At 43.6% G+C, this 22,219-nt stretch overlaps 1 protein-coding gene across 15 annotated transcripts in view; it reads left to right on the forward strand.

Annotated features, from left to right (window-relative positions):
- The window catches only part of Foxp1 (forkhead box P1), a 597,317-nt gene that overhangs the window by 448,864 nt on the left and 126,234 nt on the right, over nucleotides 1-22,219 (forward strand). For all 15 annotated transcript variants that reach the window (XM_029478340.2, XM_085840212.1, XM_085840223.1 and 12 more), the window contains one exon: nucleotides 2,076-2,276. In XM_029478340.2, coding sequence (XP_029334200.1) covers nucleotides 2,076-2,276 — 201 coding nt within the window. The remainder of the gene's footprint in view (nucleotides 1-2,075; nucleotides 2,277-22,219) is intronic.

A 22,219-nucleotide genomic window follows, 5' to 3' on the forward strand; every position in this document is an offset into this window, starting at 1 on the left:
TTGTCGCATCTTCACAGAGCTGTAGCAGCCTGCTGTTATTTTTTTTTTTTTATTTTGAGACAAGGTTTCTCTGTGTAGCCCTGGCTGTCCTGGAACTCACTCTGTAGACCAGGCTGGGCTCAAACTCAGAAATCCACCTGCCTCTGCCTCTACCTCTGCCTCTTTAATCCAAGTACTGGGATGAAAGGCGTGAGCTACCTCTGCCTGACATTTTTTTTTTTTTGAGATTTATTTATTTATTTTATGTATATGTACGCTGTAGCTGAACAGATGTTTGTGAGCCTTCATGTGGTTGTTGGGAATTGAATTTTTAGGATCTCTGCTTGCTCCGACCAACTCTGCTTGCTCAGGCCCAAAGATTTATTTATTATTACATATAATTACACTGTTGCTGTCTTCGGTGCCAGAAGAGGGCGTCAGATCTCATTATGGGTGGCTGTGAGCCACTATGTGGTTGCTGGGATTTGAACTCAGGATCTTTGGAAGAGTAGTCAGTGCTCTTATAGGCTGAGCCATCTCGACAGCCCGGTCTGCTACTATTCTTATACTTACTTTTATGACTGTGAATAATATCTCAATGCTTGCCTCATCCCTGTAGCTAATACTTCTTTCCTCACTTGAACTTAAAAAACCGGGATTGGGGCACCCAGTCATCCGTTCAGTCTTTGGAGGTCTCCTTTGCATTTCTTTTTTCTTATTGCCAATTCACACCGCTTCTGTAATGCTATTTTGGAAGTAAACCTCACCACTTCAAAAAGCTTGAAAGATTCATTTAAATTAGCCTGCTTGGTTCCTGGGCTCCTAGTGAAAACTTTGAGATGACCCCAGGCCACCTTTGCTAAGCTTTCCTTTTATTTTATCTGTCTGTCAGTCTAGGTAGGTTAGCCCAGGCTGGACTCAACCTCTGAGGAGGACCTTAAATTTCTGAGATACTTTAGAGATATCATAATCAAAAGTTTTAACATTTAGAAGAAGAACATCTATGTATAATCAGTGTGCTAGGAACACCACACACCCACATACACACACCCCCACCCCCACAGACACACACACACATACATTCATTCATACACACACATATACACATACACAGACATACACACAGACACACACTCACACATACACATATTCATGCACACATATACTCACACATATACACAGACACACATAGACATACACAGAGACACACAAACACACACACAGACACACATACTCACAGACACACATGCACACCCTCACACATATGTATAATCACACACATACACATACACACATACACACATACATATGCACACATACACATACACACATATATAAGCAGCTAAGGATGACCTTGAACTTCTGACCCTCGAGTTTCCAGCTCCTAATTGCGAGGACTGCAGTGTGTGCCACCGCGGCCATTTTGTGTAGTACTGGAAGTTGACCCAGGGCTTTATGCATGCTAGGAAAGCCCTCTGTCCCCTGAGCCATATCCCAACCAGTAGCTTTTCCTCTTCCGTCTTCAAGAGAGGCCATTCCATATATGCTTCCATCTGCTCTAAGCTTTCTGTGGGAATAGCTATTTCTATGATGGCACACATTCCTGTGGTCCCCTGCCTAGCTCTGTCTCTTCATTTGGATGCAGGTATGGTGAAAATAGAGAAAACTTGAGTTCTAAAGTTCCCCAAGAAGAATCCAGTGGGACATGGTATGTCCAGTAAGAGGCCTTCCTTGTCCTCTGAGCTTTAAATTTCTCTCATCCCTCCTGTCTCCTCTCTGATATCTGTCCCCACAGTGCTAGCCATTCCTACTTATAGATGTCATGGCAGCTATCTAGTGGGGAAGAAGTATCTTCTTGCATATGATACTGTGTCTGAGGGGTCATGGGTAATTTTGCTAAACCAAAGGAAATGTAAACATATTCTGGTGAGTTTTCTCTGTGGACTGGCAAGAAGATTTGTTTGCCATTTCTTTTGCTGAGAAATGAGGAAGGTGAGGGTCATATCGGAAGGGGTTTTCCTGAGATCCACTTCGTGAGGACGTCTCCAGACCTGTGTGATAATGAAATCTTTCCCTTCATTTTGTTTTTCTTATAGGCCCTGCAGGTGGCAAGGCAGCTCCTCCTTCAACAGCAACAACAGCAGCAGCAGCAACAGCAGCAACAGCAGCAGCAGCAACAGCAGCAACAGCAGCAGCAACAACAGCAGCAGCAGCAACAGCAGCAGCAGCAGCAGCAGCAGCAGCAAGTTAGTGGATTAAAGTCTCCCAAGAGGAATGACAAACAACCAGCTCTTCAGGTAGCGGTCCTTTTTCAAAAAATGACTGTCATAACCTTTCATGTGGCTGAGAAGCCTTGCAGAAGTGGATATTATTGTGACCATTGCAAACCATCTAAGGAAAACTTGCGCAAAATATGTGTGTGTGTTGTAGTTTATGAGATGACTATGACATCATGAGAAAAGTCTCTTTGACCAGAAGTTTCTTTTTTGTAATGTTGGGAAGAATCCAGCATGCTAGAGGGTTCATGCATGAATAACACTGCACTGACCAGATCCATCCACCTGACGTCACCACTGCACCTTTCCAAGCCCATGTAACCATTTTTCCTACCTTCAAGTTGACTCTAGTTTTCACAAATGGGAGGGAGCAGGCAATACTTGCCTCTCTGGGTCTACCTAGCTTCTCTTACTGATATGCCCTCTGTCTCCAACCATTTTGCTACAAATGACAGACAGCTGTCTGTCTGTCCTGTGGGAGAAACGACTCCATCGCTGTTAATCCACTGATGATAGGCACGTAGGCCAACCCCATGTCTTCACTATCAAGGGTTGTACCACAGCAAGCACGAGTGTTTGAGGATCTTGTCAGTATGTCAATTGTTATTTATTTTCTGGTGCTGTGATGAAGTTATTTATTTTCTTGGTGCTCATGACCAAGGCAGCTTCAGGATGAGTAAGTTTATTTAGGCTTACTATCCAAGGGATGAGAGTACATCTTGGCTGAGAGGCACAGCAGCAGGTGTCAGACTTGGCAGCAGGAAGTTGAGAGCTCACATCTTCAACCCTGAGCAGGAAGCAGAGGGTGATCTGGCATGGCATGGTAAAAGATCTCTAAGCCAGACTCGAGTGATGTAATTCCTCCAGCAAGGCTGACCAACCACATAAACTTCCACAAACAGTGCCACCAACTGGGGACCAAGTGTTCAAATGCCTGAGACTGTGGGGCACATTTCATGTTCAGACCAGCACAACTGATTTCGTTTCCTTTGGCCGTACACCCAGGAGTCCTCTATCTAAATCATATGATGGGTTTTTGTTGTTGTTGTGTTGCTGTTGTTTTAGGATTCTCATACTTAATTTGAAGGTCTGTCTGTCAGCATCCTTTTTATAGTGGCTAGGTTAATGGACTCTCCCATTGACAACACATAAAGTTTCTTAATCCGGAGACATATTTTATTCCTAACTAGGGCACCGGGGGGGGGGGCAGAGATGTTTTTAACACCTCATAGCCTTTGGATCAAGGAAGCTGTTCACCATTCCACTGTGTCCAACATGTCCTCCAGAAAGAAGTGCCACTTAGCAGCTCCACATGTCTGCAGTGTCAAGAGCTTCTATTTGGTTCCAGGAGGGCGCAGTGCTTCTGCTGTCATACCCGGTAATGAGTATAGTAGAACACATGCCCTCCTTCACTACATGTTTTGCGGAATGTTTCTGAATCATTAATTGAAAGCAGGGAGCAATTTTTATGAAGTGATCACAAAAGAAGATTATTTCAACAACTTCTCGTGTCAGGCACATCGAGGCCAAAGGGGTTAATAGAGTAGAAGGAGAAATGAGTTCATCAAATCTAATTTGGATTTGGGTGTTGGAATAGAAAAATGTGGTATAAAATTTTTTAAAAGTTGAGGCAGGGTATTTAGGCCACGTTTAAGGTAGAAGGTAGGTATTCGGTGTTCCTCGCCCTAAATGGAGGCCAAGGATGGGTTTCTCACTGGAAATTTTAGAACAGTTTGTGATGAGCAATAGCACAGTGTGTTACTAGTCAGTATGATCTACACGTGTCGACTTCCCCCAGGGTTAGAATAGACTAATGCCAACTTCTAAACAACCCTGCACATGTCGTCCTGTCCTTGCTAAGCCAATTCTAGCTTTCCTACTGTGCCAGGGAAACTGTCCCTCATCCAAAAAAGTCTAACCTTATAGTGACAGGTTATTGGGCAAGGTGACTATCAGTATGAACTGTTTACAGACTCTTCTGAAGACAGCTGTTTAGTAAACTACCAGCAACTCACACTCTCTTAAGGCTGTGTGGGTGCGGGTGTGCGAGACAGTTATAATGAGGTGCAGTGCCATGGAGGGTGGATGTCAGGTGTTGTAAGAAGGGCTTTGTTGTGCAGATGTCTTAAGAACAGCTCAGGAGGATGAAATATGACTGTGTTGACCTTTCAGCCGTGAGCTTATTTGTCAGGATTCAAATAAGTTGAAAGGATCAAACCGAACAGTTTCCTTAGTCAGTCTGGGAATTGTGTTTCAGGGGTCAGCAGCGGAGGCCACATTGCAGATTCCATAACATAGCCAATTGTTGGTACATATTAAAGTACCAGGGCATCTCCTGCAGACAGAGACACAATTAAAATTCTAATTTATTAATGTATACAGGGAGCTGGCCCAGCCTGTCACTCAGTGATTCAAATGCTTGTCCGTTCTTTGGCCTCCCTCTTGGAGCCTCTCACAGCCTTGAGAACACTAGGAGTCTTGTTGAATTTAGCAGGCCTTAAGTGCATTGGGAGATGGCAATATAATGTTGGGAAGTGCCGCTTAGGTTTGAAGTTTTGAAAAATATACGAAGATATTGTCCAGTCACAGTGTTGGAGCAAGTAAAATATCACTTACAAATAAAAGTAAACTGGATTTGCCTTTCTTTGTACGTGTGTGTGTGTGCATGTGTGTTGCACACCAAAGCTTGACAGTGAGTGTGTTACTCAGTCCAACTCCACAAGATTTTGCTTTTGAGACACATCAAAGTCTTAGTTGGCCTGGAACTTGCTCCTGTAGACCAGGGTAGCCTTAAACTCACAGAAATCCCCCTGCCTCTGCAATAAAGGTTGACACCACCATGCCAGGCACTCCAAATTCCTTTTGGAGACACAGTCTGTCACTGAGCTTGGCCACACCAATTTAACTATGTGACTTGCCATTGAGCTTCAGGGATCTGCCTGTCTCCTCCCCTGACCCCACTCCCGACTAGGATTGCATATGCCCATCCCCATATTTGTACAGGGGCACTGTGATCTGAACTCACCCCCTCATGCAGGAAACCCTTTACCAATGATCTGTCACTCTAGCCCCAGAACTCTCTCTTAAAATGTGGCATTTAGGGTAATAGTACTGGTTCCTTTGGCGTAAGTAGGTATGTGATATATAGTCTCGGGGGATTTCCTTTTGAGAGTTCTGGTTTTTCTCGACCATTAAAGTTTTTAGCAGCCAATCCAAAAATCTGACATGTAGTCATCATTACGGCTAGGGCAATGTGTGAGCCAGCCCTGTGATGTATTGTCCACTTGAGTCTGTACAGAAAGGATGGAAGGAGCATGGCTATCAGGGATTCTAGTGTGCTGAGGACGAGGCTGAGCTTCCCCTATGCTCAGTGGTAGAATTGACAAGCAGAGAATTTGCACTGACTTTTAAGGGTTGGTGCTTGCCTGTGTTCCTCTATATGTGAATATATGTGTGTTGTGTTTGTGTCCTGACCAGTGTCCAGTCACTTGAATTGCGTAAGCTCTGTTAGTAGAGTCTTGCCTTCTACTAACAGAAAGGAGAAATTATTAAGCTCAGTCACATAGTCTATCACCTTGTTATAAAATGATGAGTGTAAGCCGGGCGTGGTTGGTGCACGCCTTTAATCCCAGCACTTGGGAGCCAAAGGCAGGCAGATTTCTGAGTTCAAGGCCAGCCTGTTCTACAAAGAGTTCCAGGACAGCCAGAGCTATACAGTGTAAACCCTGTCTCGAAAAACCAAACCAAAAAAAAAAAAAAAAGATGAGTGTAGACATGGTGCTTCTTGGAAGACATACCTGTGACATTGACGCCTATCCCAGTATACCTTATTCTCTTCCGAGGGTGGCTCACCTGGAGTGACTCTAAAATGAACTGGAAGCCCTGTCACTGCACAGAGTTTCTCTATGATCTTCTCCTTTACCCTTCAAGACTTTGAGAGCTGTGGTAGCAGACGGATGGCGAAGGAGTATTCGATCTGCTGAGAGCTTGGATGATGGGGGACGGGTGGGGGGGGGGGAAGAAGCCTTAAATCCCCAAATATGCTGTGCCTCATACTGTAAGCATCTCTCACCCTTCTCCACTTCATGCTTGGCAGCACACTTCAGTTTCGCAGACTGATGAGACAAACAAAAGAAAAGGGAAAGTGAGCAGAGGCTGGAGATTAGAGACCAGGAACCCAAGCCACCACATCACCAGGGTGGGCTCATTTCACCAGGAGAGAGGCGCATGCTCCTCACACATGCTGAACTAAACCTGCTGTGCGCAGTCTCAGGACAGAGCCTAGTTACCTGAAGAAGAAGGCTTGAGCCAGGAATATAGGCTACTTTTGGAGTTCTTGACTCACCATCTGGCTCACCATCCTACATTGCCTTCTTTGCTTACACTGTTAGTTTACCTTGCAGATATTTTTTTTCTTATGAATGATAGAAATGGAAATTGAGAATTGGCTCCATCCCAAGTTCACCGTCAAAATGATTTGCATTCATTAAGTGCATTTTGGTGAACATCTCAGAAGAGCCCCAGTGTGCTGGGGAGCTGGGCTGGTGCTTATCGAAAGGACCCTTCCCTGTAGACACAGACATTGCCTTCAGGATGCTGTGCAACTATAAGTGAATTAATTCAATTTTGCTTAAAAAAAATTAGAGGTGGGTAAAAATAGTAGGCTGCTTTTTATAAATATTTATATACTTCTGAAGATTGCTTAAACAACTGAACTAAATGCCTAACGGCGCAGGTGCCCTTGTAACCTCCAAAACGTGTGGCTCTCCTAGCTAGGGAGTTGTTTGTAGCAGATGAGCAATTTTTATTGATCAAATTTGGGAACTTTGGCTGCCATTTTTGGGTGGTGATTGCTTGTGGTTCTTTAAGCATTTCAGTTGTTGGCTGGAAGACAACACTGGAAGGAAGACAAGTGACAGTTTCTCCTCGGAAGGTAAAAGAACACATGGGTTACAGCAGCCTGCAAGTTGAGACAGAGAGCGAGCCCTGTGTATCATTTCAGTGGGAAGCTGACCACAGCTCCAGGCTGTCTGTACAGAGTATGAACTCAAAGCCAGGCATCTGGTTGGTTCCCCTCCCATAAAGCCCTTTCCCTCCAAGACTATGTGCTCTGCAAGCTCTGACCCAGAAGGCCATTTTTTTTTTTAACCTATAAAAATCAATAGTGAAGCCACCCTTGAGGACCAGTCTTTGGCTCAGGACTGGAAGGGGTCCTGCTTTGAGGTTAAAATGCAAGATTCTGTTGTTTGTTTGTTTGTTTTTGCAGTTAAATAAAATGTGACTTAGGCAGGGAGGTTCTTTGCTTTGCCTTAATGCCACATAGTATCCCAGATCATTTCTATGTCACTCACCAAGAAATAATTTGCTAAGAGGAAACACTTAAAGGAAACTTCAGTTTCCTTTTGTACCAATGAGATGGGACGATTGCAGAATACCAGCCCTTAAAATACATCTCTGTGTACTGGGTTAGGAAACCCAGTTAATTCAGGTAATTACAATGCATCTGTTGATTTTTCTAAGTGAACAGTGCCTACAGCCAGCATCTTTTGGTCTTTAAAACAGATGAGAAAGGTCAAATGTTGGTCCCTTAAAAGACTCTTTCTCCATACCTCTGGAGAATCCCAAGTCCCTAAAACGAAGTTTTGATAAAAAATTTTAAAAGTAGAAATGATGATTTTTTTTTTCCAGCCAGTGTTTCTCTTTGTAGTCATGGCTGGCCTCGAACTCACAGAGACCCAACTGCCTCTGCCTGCCAAGTGCTGGGATTGAAGCTGTACACTACCACCACTACCACCAGCACCATCACACAGCAGAAATGGTGATTTAAAAAAAAAGTTACTAAATCTTCTAGATTACACAGACTATCAGAAACATGGCAGAAGGAGCCAGAGCGATGACTCAGTAGGTACAGACATTTGTGTCAGGATCCTGAAGATATGAGTTTGATCTTCCAAAGCCACCGTGGAAGGAGGGAACAGAGGACACAGGAAAGGACCACACAGAGTCGTGCTTTAACTTTCACACATGTACTGTGGTGCACACACACATCATATTCCCACTGCCGTCCACTAATAATAGTTTAAATATATACATATATGATGAGAACACTGGCCTTTCCTCCCCCTGGCAAAATATCTAGGTATGCAGAATTTTGCATCCAGGTTTTAAGGGTTTCACGTGGTCCCGGGAGCCTAAGTTCATTCTCCAGACTTCAGATTTTGTTTCTAATAATCCTAGTCTGCTCTTGTCTTCAGAATGGTGACATGCGTCGTATTGCATGTCCCACTTTTATTGAAGTGTAATATGACCATGTCCCTGTCACAACAGGACAACCCCAGTCTATGCCTGAGTATTTTTATTGGTGATCTTACTCTCATAAGTATCCTAGTGTGGACACTTACATATGGTTAGTTTACCTCTGTGCACTTGAATATTACAAGGCAGATTAAATGCTAATGTTTTGTGTCAAACTGTCTTAGTTAGGGTGATTATTGCTGTGATAAAACACCATGGCCAAAAGCAAGTTGGGGAGGAAAGGGTTCATTTGGCTGTCTTTTCCACAGCACTGTCCATCATCAAAGTAAGTCAGGGCAGAGATTCAAACAGGGCGGGAACCTTGAGTCAGGAACTCATTCGGAGTCCATGGAGGAGTGATGCTTACTGGCTTACTCCTCATGGCTTGCTCAGCTTTCTTATAAAACCCAGGACTATCAGCCCAAGGGTAACACCACCCACAATGGTGCTCCATCAACCATCATTAAGAGAATGCCTTATAGATTTGCATAGAGCTTGATATACACTGGCATTTCCTTAGTTGAGGTTCCCTCCTCTCAGATGACTTTAGCTCATGTCAAATTAACATGACATAAAACTGTCCAGCACACAAGCCATGTACACATCACCAGAGGCAGAGTATATAAGATCATGAAAGTTTGTTCAGTGCTCAACGTGGACCAGCCCCATAGCATTTCTGTAGGATAGGCAACCGTTTCCTGAAAGAGGGAAACTGAAAGTCTGAAAGGTTAGCGGGCCTTTCCTTGGAACACCAAGACAGGAATAGAACACTGATGGGTATAGCCCCTTCTCCCTCCATATATATTAATATAATATATATGTGTGTGTGTTATCTATTGCTCCTCACTGAGAAATTATGTCATAATTCCCATAAATTAGCAAATGATTATGTTTTCTATATTGTAAACAGAAATCAAATGAGCAAAACCCAATTTCACTGTAAATATCTGACTTCAAATGAAGGGTCACTTACATCTACATAATTTCCTAATTACAGCTGTGTATATCTTCGCGTGTGTATATGTACTTGCATGAGTGTCTGTGCGTTCTTGTGTGTGCGCGCACGTGTTTCTGAGTGAGCATCAGGGCAGTGGGCAGCAGTGAAGAAGAATGCTTCCGTTTCCTCAAGGCTGATTGCCCCTCTGAGCTGACGTGTGTTGGAACATGGAATACTGTGTTATAATCACGGCACGGGCTAGGAGGTGGAGAAGGACAGGGGAAAAAACATACTTGACTGGTCAAAAATGTGTAAATTGCTGACAAAATGACACATGTAATTAAGAGTGTTCCTACCATTTTACCTTGTGGTTTCCACCTCCAGTGTTGAAAAAGAGAGCGACTCCCACCTCGCTAATTACCATTATCACTGAAATGCTGGGGTTGGAGTCATTAGTTCCATGTGCATTTAATTAGAGGAAGGCTGAAATTGGATTTAACTTATTACTTTTTCATGGATCACTTTCTTGTCATCACTTCAAATTGGATTGCAGCCCCAGGTAACTAATTATGAGAGCCACAGGATCAAGAGTGAAAAAAAAAAGGTAATTAGGAATAACACTGTCGGACCCTCGCTGGTCATCTACTTGTGCTCCAGGAAAGGGGGTGAGGGAAACAAAAGACACAACCATAGTTTTCAGCACTACAGGCTGGGGAGTTAGAGCCCTGTGTGGTTGCTAAGCATCATGGGAGTGTGTCACCACCCATGGTGGCTTCTGCGATACACAGCTGAGTTTAAGATGTTGACTCCACATGATCCCACTCTGGGCTTTTCATACTGAGATTAAACCTGTGAAAGCAACAGATTGGGCAGGGGTATGAGGCTTCTCAACTACTACCGTGTCATTTGAGGACCTCACGGGTATGATTACAGCAGAGCTGTCAAGGCGCCTGTGCACCAGAATGCAGAGCATTTTAAGTCCAGGGAGCTAGAATTTAATGAACGTATTAATGTTCCGGAACCATCATTCATATGTGGCGGGAGGACTTGTCAGTCGGCGTTACAGTGAGGTTTAGAGTTTCCATATTTGGAGGTTTTGTCAAAGTTTCCGGCATCCTATAATGTTCAGGTCATTTCCTCTGCTTCTGGTTTGTTCCCCTTCCATACCCACATAGCCCAAATTCTGTAGAGGTTTCCTGGGGTTCTGTATCTCTTTCCAGCCTCATTGAAAATCCCTTAAATTATATTGCTTCCATGTGTCGAACAAAACTCAGAGCTACAAGCAATCAATTTTATAGACACTGTCTGAGAAAAATGTTGATGACAGTTAGAGGATGTGAAAGGATTGGATTATAAAGTCCAAAGTACTAAGTGTGGAAACGGTGTGTGTGAGTGTGTGTATTGTGAGTGTGTGTACATGTATTGTGTGTGTATTGTATGTGTGTTTGTATTGGGTGTGTGTGTTTGTATTATGAATGTGTGTGTATTGTGAGTGTGTGTATTGTGAGAGTGTGTGAGTGTATATTGTGAGTGTGTGTGTATGTGAGTGTGTGTATGTGAATGTGTGTCTGTGTGTATTGTGAGTGTGTATGTATGTGTGGTATGTGTAGTATGTGTGTTTTCTTGCTATTCAAAATTCTTTGAGTCAAATTTCCCCAAGAAATGGTTTCTCTTAAATAGACCAGAAGGGCTCAATGGTTAAGGGTGTGGGATGTTCTTCCAAAGGACCCAGTTTCAATCTCCAGCACCCACATGGTATCTAAACACCTATCTGTAACTCCAATTCCAGGGTATCCTAAGCCCTCCTCTGGCCACTGGAGGCATTGAATGCATGTGGTGCACAGACATATATGCAGGTAAAATGCCCCTACATGTGAAAAATACATACAATTTTTATTAAAAAGAAGAGAAGAAGGAAGGAAGGAAGGAAGAAAGGAAGGAAGGAAGGAAGGAAGGAACCAGATGAGTGTCCACTATGGTAACCCACTGAGAATCTCCTTCTGAAATCCAACAGTGAGAAGAGCACTTGGCTCCCCATTAAAGTGACTCACCAAGCAGCCGGCTACAGTGCCTTTATGTTGTTTAAAATCTGTTTTAATGTTCTACTAATATAAGCAAATAATGGTGATTCAGTTGTGAGTGCCTTTCCCACCCTAGTGAGCCAGGCTTGCTCTGGAGTGTCACCCAGGATGAGCCTCCCCACCCCACCTCCATAAGCACTCATCAGAGGTCACCGCGTTAGTGTTATTGCAAAGTGATAAAACACCCTTCCGGGCATTACACGTCTCTTTCCTGTGTAATCCTTCTAAGCAAACTGGCAAGACCCAAAATAGTAATCATCAAGTCTAATGCAGAAAATTAAGGCTTTTCAGTTGGTGTTGTTGGAACATCTTAAGTTGATTTAGGATTTCTGTACACAGTATTCGTCTGTGGTTGAAAGGGGCCACGTTGAGGTCAAGTGATGTAGTGTTTTCCATTTTTCCATATGAGCCTCTCAGTGTGTGATAAAAGCGAACTCCTTTATTTTGTAAGTCTGCAAGAATTTCTGATGAAGTCAGAGGTCAGTGGCGTTCCCTGCCAGTCTGAGCAGCTTGGTAACTACTGGGTTTTCTTTATTTCTCTCTGTCTTTTCCTCTCCCTCTTCTCCCCCCTCTCTCCTCTCTCTTTCCCTTTCCCCCTCCCCATGTTTGTGGTGTGTGTGTGTGTGTGTGTGTGTGTGTGTGTGTGAGACTTTTCCCCTGCTCTCAACTCCCTGTACACTGTGCCACTTTTTTGACACATGCCCAGTGAGGTCCTCCAATCTGAAACTCATTAGCACACAGCCTTGGACCCTGTCCAGTGGTTAGAAGATTTCCTGAAGCCTGGAATAACAGCATTCGGTATAACGCCAGGGACTACAGTGACAATGGGGGTAGTTGTGTCCCCTGGCACTCTGCCTGGTCAGGAAATCCAGCTGACCTCAAAACACAGTGAGACAGAGGTCACACATATGGTATGGACTCACAAACTTTGATCCTGGAAAAGTCTCTTCTGAAATCACGGACATGGCAGCCTTTTCCCTCCGCTGGTCACTTCTGATGGGTTCGCAATGTCGTCGCCATCGTGAGCGGCAAGAACATGAAAGCAATTAGAGAGCATGAAGCCTGGATCCTAGTTTTCACTTCTGAAGGTAGTGGCTGTAATCCTTCCTTCATGCATGCATTCATGCTTTTCAAACTCTATTCACTTGAAAGTCACTCTGTCGAGAGCCTGTGATCAAGACACCGCCCTTGCCCTGACCTCAGAAGAGTTATGCTGCGGGTCAAGTTCAGTTAAGCTAGGTTTTCAGACAGGCATCTGTCCAGAAAGGTAACTGTAATGATAACACATACTGAAGGGTTGTACAGTCCTTTCCAGCAGGCAGCTACTCCATAGCAGGGGGAAGCTTATCACCATGTCTGTTGTATATGTGTGTACATGTGCACATACATACACAGGTATGTGAGTGCATGTAGAGATATCTTCCTCAGAACTTTCCACCTTTTTTTCCAAATTTTATTTATTTATTTATTTATTTATTTTTGCATACGTGTATGTGTGTGTCTGTGTGAGCATTTACCATATGTCGGGAATAGACAGCATCAGATTCTTTAGTACTAGAGTCAGAGAAGTTTTCCGGGCAGGGTGCATGTTGAGAACTGAAGTCAGGGCCTCTAGCAAATGCAGCAAGTGGTCTTAACTACCGAGAGCCATCTCTCCTTCCCTCTCGCCTCATTTGCTGACCTCTGAGTCTCTCTGTGAACCTGAAGCTACCGATGGCAGGCCAGCAAGCCTCGGGGGTCCTTTTGCTATACTGCCCAGGTTTTCCACAGATCCTGAGGGTCTGAGCTCAGGTCCTCGTGCCAACATAAGGGACCCTTGACTGACTCGTCTTCCCAGCCTGCACTCTTCCCATCTCAGAGATGAGGAAAGTGCAGCACAGAGAAGTGATCTTCCCAGGCACTTGAGTGACCCATTCAGGACTCCCACCCACGTCCTTTGGCATCGTTCTGAAGCTGCCTTGAGATTCTCTTGGCATGGCACACAGTGAAGGAAACAGAATGGGTGTTTGTGGTACTTGGTGCTCCTCACTAACCACCAGACCACACGGTCTCCTAATTTGGACATGTGTTTATGGGCATGTCTGAAAAATAGCGCCTGTAATTGAAATATGCACTTTCTAAAGGGAAATGACGCTTGAGAAAGAGAAGAAAGCCGGGTATTACTCAAAGCCTGCAGACCACTCTGTAAGTAATTGTCTAAACGCAGCCGTTGAAATTGAGAAGCAGTTTGGAAAATGTACAGTTTGGGAAATTTGTGTTTCGATGTAATTACGGTAGTTGTGAGCTGATGTCATGCCTAGTAACTGTTTTTGTATTGCCTACGCCTTTGTTACCGAGTTGTGATATCATGAGCAAACTATTATAAACATACCATGGATATAGCATGCTTGTGTAACAAAAGATCGGGAACTTTTATTAAGTTTGTTTTGCTTGTCATATTGTAAAAATTTATTATGTGTACTGTGTATATTAGAAACAGATTTGGGTAATTCTGTCTAAATGAAGTCATCCCGGCTATTTCCAGACTGTCTGTTTTTGGTTGTGAATAATTTTCATACATCAGATGGTTGTCATATTTAGTCGCTCTCAAGATTTTAAAGAGAACATATCCCATTTTGAACTTTCGCTATACTTCTTGCTATTGGGGATTGTTTGAGTTTAAAAGTATTGCCCACTAAATTACAGCAACCAACCAACCACTCATTGTTTCGGAAGGGCCTGTGTTGCTGCCTTCTATTCATAGCTTGCTCCGATCATCAAAAGAACAGGTTTTTAACTACTTAAGTAGTAGAGTTTTAAAGCAGCCAGGACTCAGCTGGGCAGGGAGCACCAGCCCTTGTCCTTTTTCGTTACAGCCTAGTGAATTACTCTGGTAAATATTCAGGTCGACAGAGCCCAACGTTTATTGGGATTCCTGGTAAATGCGGACTTTAAATGGGTAGTTCGAAGTCTTCGGATGGCTCACACCTTCCCAGACAGTTCCTTCTACTTCCTGTGGCTGCTGAATAGTTAGAACCAGGATGTTCCAGAATATTCTGTGGACTGCTTCAGCTTTTGTTTTGTTTCTTTCCATTTTTCTCACCCCTGTCCTCCAAATCTGGCTTTCCTCCTGAGCTGGGGTGCCGCTGAACCCTGATCTTGTCTCCATGCATGCCTGTTAGCATTGGAGGTTACAGCAGCTGCCTTATATTTGGTGGTGGGGAATGGCTTCCAGTAGCTTCTTCAGACTGGAGTTTTCATACTCTGTGCCTTTTTCTCCCCACCCCCATTCACACTGAGAACCTAGTTTCATCTGTGTTTGATTCCTTGTTTCCTTTACAGTGTGTCCCTCTCTTTTCTCAGGAATGCACGAATGACCTCCAGCCCTTGGCAAGTGCTCTTAGCTGCCTCGCATGTCCTTACAGCAGCTTGTCTCCGGGCAGATGACTCTGTCTCTGGCCGTATTAGTCAGCAGTGTTGGTGTCGTCCTTTCTGCTTCTCATCTGCTTTCTGCATTTCCTCACATCCACCATCTTCCCTTCCGCTGCTATCCTTTCACAGTTCCTGCCTCTGTGTCCCCCGCTGCCACTCTGTTCTGGATGAGTCGTGCAGATACATACGCATGGATCCAGGCAAGGGCTTTGTATCCTTCGTACTCCTACCTCCCAAACCCAAGGCACCCTCTCTCCTTTGTGGGTATTTCATGTTCTACAAGTCACTCTAAACCTTTCTGTGATACCATAAGCTCTGCCCTATAGAATTTAAGTCTTCCCCCTTACCAGGCAGACCAGGTCCTAATTCTGCCTTCTCTAACTTGGCACTAAAGCAGGAGCCCCGAGAAGACAGCTACAGCCCCACTGGGGAGAATGAGAGAGGCACAGAAATGTAGAATCCTAATTGTTTTTTACAACAAGGTAGAATAAGCACAGTCCTCATGATAACATTCGAAAGCTCAGGGAATCTCCAACTGCAGCCCTCACCTGCTCTCTGGTCTGCTCTTCTGAATAAATAAGCTTGGTGATTAATGTTTTACACTTCAAGAGGAATCTCTCTCTCTCTCTCTCTCTCTCTCTCTCTCTCTCTCTCTCTCTCTCTCACACACACACACACACACACACACACACACAGAAAGAGATGGTGTGCCCCATGATTTGAGCACTCCCTCTCATTTGTCCCACTTCTCTGTGGTCCTATGGTCTCAAGACTCTTCTTCATTAGTTAATCTATGGCTGCTGTGTGGCATATTTCTTCCCAGTCCCTGGCTATAGGACACACTGACATGCTCATGAACAGCCACTTCTCAGACCTAATGAAACCATACTTAGTAAGACAGCAATGAAATTATGTCTGATATTTTATTTAATAACACAAATGGATTGTTATTTATTTTAGAAATAAACATAATAATAGTAAGCTACATAGAATTACACAAAACAGAGAAATTCTCTTGTATCCACCTGTGTGTGTGTGTGTGTGTGTGTGTGTGTGTGTGTGTGTGTGAGTGTGTGTGTGTGTGTGTGTGTGTGTGTGTGTGTGTGTGTGTGTATTCTGCTAAGAGTGCTATTTAAGGGATTCTGGGTCCAGGTCAGACTCTGTAATAGACTACCCATATTTGCCCAAGGTACCAGTGTTAGAAACAGTGGTCTGCTTACCTGGATTGACCATTGATCAGCTACTAAAAAACATACCAAAGTGGAAAAGTACTTACATTTTTGTGTTTTTATTTTTTGTTTCTTTGGTTTTTTTTTTTTAATCTTGGTTTTTGTTTTACTTTGTTTTGTTTCTCTGAGATGCTTAAAAGATTCCTTAATAGTTATGGAAACCCTGCCCCAGGTTCAATATATACTTTGTGTGTTTTCCCAATATCCTTCAGAATGCTGGAGCAAATTCCATTTGTTTCCAGCACTATATCTCCTTATAGTCAGATCTAAAGTACACTCTGCCCTTTACCTGCATTAACTGTGTAGGATGGTGCTTTGGAACTCACATGTCCCAATATCTGGAAGCGAGGAGGTTGATGCATACTACTATTAATAGTGTGGCTGCCCTTGTCAGACTGAGAAATCGAGTCCTGATAGCATGTTATTCCTGTGTGGCCCCAGGAAAGTAACTTAAACTCCCTTTCTTTCCATTTTCTCATCTAGAGAATATTGCTGGTTACCCTGCCTACCGAAAGGTAATTATGAAGGTTAAGTGATTAAAGCCTGAAAGTGGCTCACACAGGGCCTGAGAAACAGAATTCTCAGAAGAGACAGCTCTTCTCATAACCATGTCTTAAAGGGAAACAGCTCACTTGCAAGCCTCCGGGTTCCATATTTCAGCTTACTTGCTGTTGACCACCACCTAGTTTGAGCAGTAGACTGGGGACAGGCTGCTGTCTCCCAACTGCTAAGTACATTTGATGAAAACCTCAAACCTCTCCTCTGACAATCAAAATGATCATAGCTCCTATGCCAGGGTCCTATTAAAAGATCTGCTGAGTTAATGTTTGTAGGTGGCTTGGACAGAGAAGTAACGGGTACTTAGTGCAGTTGGCTGCCATCTTGGCTCCTGGCGTGTTGAACTGCCGACCCTATCTTAAAGAGTGACGATACTCTTCAGAGTTACCGAGGCATTTAAGACTAAGTAGGCGATTAGGGACATAGTCCTGAAGACAGTATTGGGACACCCCTATTCTCTTCTTTGCACCTGTTGGTGAGTAACTTTCCCTGGCCGTATATTTCTACCATGTTAAGGTACCTGAACACAGACCTTAAAGTAGCCCCACCAACTTCTGAAACTAAGAGGTGCAAACAGCCTTTATACCTTGTAAGTTGAGTCTTTCAGGTATTATTTCATCAAGATGACGATATCAATTCCTGCTGCTGACACTGTTTTGATGGGTTAGTTCTTTCTGTTTGGCATATTATCCATGAATGAGCATCATAATGTTCTGAAAGACCCATTCTTGTGTCCTTTATGAACTAATGCTAGTTTTCAAAGGCAAAGAGAGTTGATTATTGACATCTCACCTGGTCACTCCTGACATGCCTATAACAAGTCAGGCAGTCTGACAAGCTCCTCGCCGTGCGTGCCTGTGTGTAAGCATGTACCAGCTAGGGAACAGCCTTGGGAGTCATTCCTTGGTTACAGACACTTTTGTTGTTGTTGTTTGTTTGTTTTGTTTTATTTTTTAAAGGCACTCTTTCACTGGCCTAGAACTCAGCAAATAGTCTAAGCTGGCTGGCTCAGTGAATCACAAAGATCTGCCTGTCTCTTCTTCCCTGGTACTGGAATTATAAGCACATGCCACCACACATTGCCTTTTTTCTTTTCTTTTCTTTTCTTTTTATTTTTTTAAGTATGGATTCAGGGTCAAGCTCAGGTCTCATGCTAGAATAGCAAACAGGTGAACAAACTGAGCCATCTCCACAGTCTTCCTCCGTAGGTGGTTGAGATGAATGAGACTGTGATGAATGAGCAAATGAGTGAATGGAATATATAAGCTAAAAAAAAAGGTAAATTGATAAATTGCTCTCAATAACGAGGTTGCACACCAGTCTCAGGTTCATAATCTTACAGCATCATTTCAAGACAGTAAACATCACTAAAAAGATTTTTAAAGACAGTCCTGCCCAATTCTGACTTTAAGGACCTGAAATGCAGGTTGGGTAGAGAGTGGAAACTAAGGGGCTTCTTTACCAAGGGGAGGCTGCCCCAATGCCCTTTGCCTGCCTTTATAAATTTGCTAATCTATTTAAGGCATAATATTAATGGTACAGAACTTTAATTCACAAGCTTGGAAAATTAAAGGAGACTAAAGGCAAACTACGGAAATGTATCTGGTGTCAAGATTAAGTTCAATGAAGCATAGCGAAGATAGGAAAGATTATTAAATGTATGTGGAAGGAGGGTGGAAGATACACCTAAATCTCTCATTTAGAAAGGAATTGGTTTACTTGACTATTTGGAATAGTATCACACTCAGGAAAATCTAAGACAAATGCAAGCAAAACAGAATTTAATTGAGCTATTATTTTGCAGACTTTGGCTTAGTTTCAGACAGTCTAATCAAATTGTGCTTTGCTCAAATAACTAATGTTAAATGCAGCCTACCAACAGATGTTTAAAAAGAGCCTAATTGGAAAATCTACATCCTGGATTTAGTCTGTCTCGCTGGAAAGAAAATAGCTTCCAATTTATGTCTTTGAGGACGACACTCAGTGACAAGGGTCACTGAGAAGACAATGTTCTCTTCAAGGAGGCTTGGTGCTCCAGTGGAATTATTTTGAAGCGTCAAGGATGGCACTTTAGAAATTCAATTTCTTGGAAATTCTCCAGCTCAATGCCATGTAGAAGCCTCCAGAGAAATCTCCTTTATCATATGACATCACCGGGGTCCTGTTACACCCCTGGACTGTGTCAAGGGCTTGTGTGCTGAAATTTATACTGAGCCCTCCAAGTCCTGTAAGGCACACACTGATTGATGGCATTTCAAGGTGCTGTCAAGGGGTCTGGGTGATGAGGCCGACCTTGCCTCCTCTTCTCAGTTTCCAGTTTGTATATGGAAACTCTCAGACCTGCCATATTGCCTGGAGGGTCTTGTGATCTCTGCCAAAATTGAATTTGGTTCAAGAGCAGCTCCTTTCTTTCTTTAGACGAGGGGTCAGCCATCTTTCTCTGTAAAGGACCAGATAGTGAATATTTTTGGCTCCGTGGGCCATACTGTCTCTATGGCAACTACTCACTGTGCTGTTGTCGTGTTAAAATGGGCACAGACAATGCAGAAATGAATGAACATGGCTGTATTCCAGCACACTTGTGGGCACTTAAGTTTGAATTTCAAATTTTCACATGTCACGAAATACTTGACTTTTGTAATTTTTTTTCAGTTGTTTAATGATATGAAAGCAACTCTTAGCCCCAAGGCCATAGAAACACAGGTGGTTGACCAGATCTGGGCATAGTATTCACTGACCAGTCCTTTAGACCACCTGAAGGAGAACTACTGAAGACAGAAATCCAGCCCACACTGCCAAGTCCCGTGCATTGATACGTTTTCTCAGTGCTGTAAAGAGACACCTAACAAGGAGCAAGTCAAGGGAGAGCAAGCTTATTTGGGGGTAGAGTCTGTCATGGCAGAGCAGGCAGGAGCTTATGGCCACTGGCCACACAGTGCGTGCAGTTAGGAAGCAGAGCGAGAGGGCTGGTAGGACAGTGATCCTGCTTTGTATTCATATCCAGTATTTGAGCCCGTAGGATGGTGCCCACTCGCCATACCTACCCGATCAGAATGTGTCTTCCCACCTCATTTAACACAGTGTAGAAAATCCCTCTTAGATATACCCAGAGGTTTGTCTCCCAAGTGATCCTAGCTGCTGTTAAGTTGACAATAATTAATCATCACACCCGTTAGCTGCTATAGAGTGGGGAGCAGCTATGCTTAGAGGAAGAGGGATCTTGTCCCCCACCTGCTCAGGGGTTCTGCTCACCCCCACATTCCCTACTTTCTCTCTTCTAAACCCTGTGAGCACACTGCAGTCGGTGCAGTGGTGGTAGCAATTCTGTTCTTACCTTTGGAGTTGTAGGGGGGTGACCTTGGATGGCAGGGCAACTAATAGCCCATACCATGGACTAAAAATCCAGGCGAAGTCACTCTGTCAAGACTCTCATCTGTCATAATAGCTTCATAATGTACCCGACTTTATGACAATGTTAGAAACTACTGCCATCTGCCAGAAAATACTTTACAGTATAAACTCAAGCTGTCTAAGGTAGGAATGGCTCCCCCTTGAGCTGGTGGCATGGCACTTCTTCAACCTAAAAGACTTCTTGAGGGCCTTGTCATGTGCTAGTGGAATTTCCCTCAATTGTTTGCATTTTGAAACCAAGCATGTCTGATTTCAACACAGTATCTTACCTCCAGGTCTCAGTTTCATGTCTTCAAATGACTCGCTCAACCCTGGGAGCACAGCAGAATAAATAGTTACCACTACCAAGGCCTGGCACCAGATACTTGTGAAAATCACAAGACCCTGAGCTGTGTTGGCTGGGTGAGAATGCTGAGAAGTTTGTCTGTGTGTCACGGTGGACAGGGAGCTCAGTGTACTGTGGAAGAGTTTGGTAGCCTCCTCTACATACACTTTGCTGTTTCTCTAAGAAGTCCCAGAAGTGACACACAAGGAGAATGTGCTTAAAGTCATGTTAGAGGTCTGTGTTGGGGTGTACATGATATAGCTCATCTTTTCCTTTCTATAACTTCATGCATTTCTGCCTTGCAATCAGTCTCTGTTCTCCACTTTTTCTCTCTCTCTCATAAAGCATATTCTAACCACAGTTTTCCCTCCCAGCAGCCCCCCCCCCATCCACTCCTCCTCTATTTCCCCTTCAGAAAAAGGCAGGCTTCCCAGAGATGTCAACCGAGCACAGCATATCACGTTGCAATAAGACTGTGTACCTCCCCTTGTATTAAGGCTGAATGAGGCGACTCAGTGGTAGGAAAGGGGTTCCAAAAGCAGGCAAAAGAGTCAGAGACAGCCTCTACTCCCACTGTTAAGAGTCCCACAAAAAACCAAGCTACACAACCATAGCATATATGCAGAGGACCTAGGTCAGTCCCATGCAGGTTCCCTGGTTGGTGTTTCAGTTTCTTTGAGCCCAGGTTAGTTGATTCTGTGGGTTTGCTTGTGGTGTCCTTGACCTCTCTGGTTTGTGCAATCCTTCTACCCCCTCTTCCACAGGATCCCCATGTACCATCTAATGGATTGCTGTGGGTCTCTGCATCTGTTTGCTGGAAAAAGCCTCTTTGAGGATGCTAATGCTAGGCTCCTGTCTGCGTGGATTTTATCTTTTTCATGATTTTTTTTCTTTTTCTTTTTCTTTTTTTTTTTTTTTTACATTATCCCTAGTCTAAACCAAGTTGGGAACTACTATGTCTTGATAAAAGTCATTTACCTGATTTTTTTTTTTTTTTTGTCTGAGTTCTGGATACTTTTATAAGTGTTGAGACTAATCCATATCTCACTGTCAGACTGCACTGCTCAGGTAAGGCATATGTCAATCAAAGACTTGAGTGCTGTTTACAGTGCAGACTCTGAGTTTGTCCAGGACTTTCCTTCTGTCAGTGCTCCATAAACAAACTCCTGTTCTGCTCATTATGCAAAATGCAGAAAGATGGATGGATGGATGGATGGATGGATGGATGGATGGAAAGAAGGAAGAAGAAAGAGAGAAAGAGAAAGAGAAAGAGAGAGACAGACAGACACATTGCTGTGGAACCAGGAAGTCAGACTGTAGCTCTAAATACTGTGCCTGTCATACTGGTGTAGGGCATCTCTACTCTATATGTTTCTTTCTTTGTTTTTTAAAGATTTATTTATTATTATACATAAGTACACTTAAGACGTACCAGAAGAGGGCTTCAGATCTCATTATGGGTGGTTGTGAGCCACCATGTGGTTTCTGGGATTTGAACTCAGGACCTTTGGAAGAGCAGTCAGTGCTCTTACCCGCTGAGCCATTATGTCAGCCCTATATGTTCATTGCTAATGAAATATTCCTCAGTCTTCAATGTTGGTTTTGCAGGTTTTGAACTGAGATGGTGCAATATCATCTTATAGTGGTGTTGCCTGTACGATCTCTACAGCATCTTAGGACAGTGGTCATTGAGGGTGGTTCAGGCTGTGGGAGACCCA

The sequence above is a fragment of the Mus caroli genome, unplaced genomic scaffold, assembly GCF_978045245.1.
Source record: "Mus caroli unplaced genomic scaffold, Mus_caroli_1 scaffold_7, whole genome shotgun sequence".
In the NCBI taxonomy this organism is placed as follows: domain Eukaryota; kingdom Metazoa; phylum Chordata; class Mammalia; order Rodentia; family Muridae; genus Mus; species Mus caroli.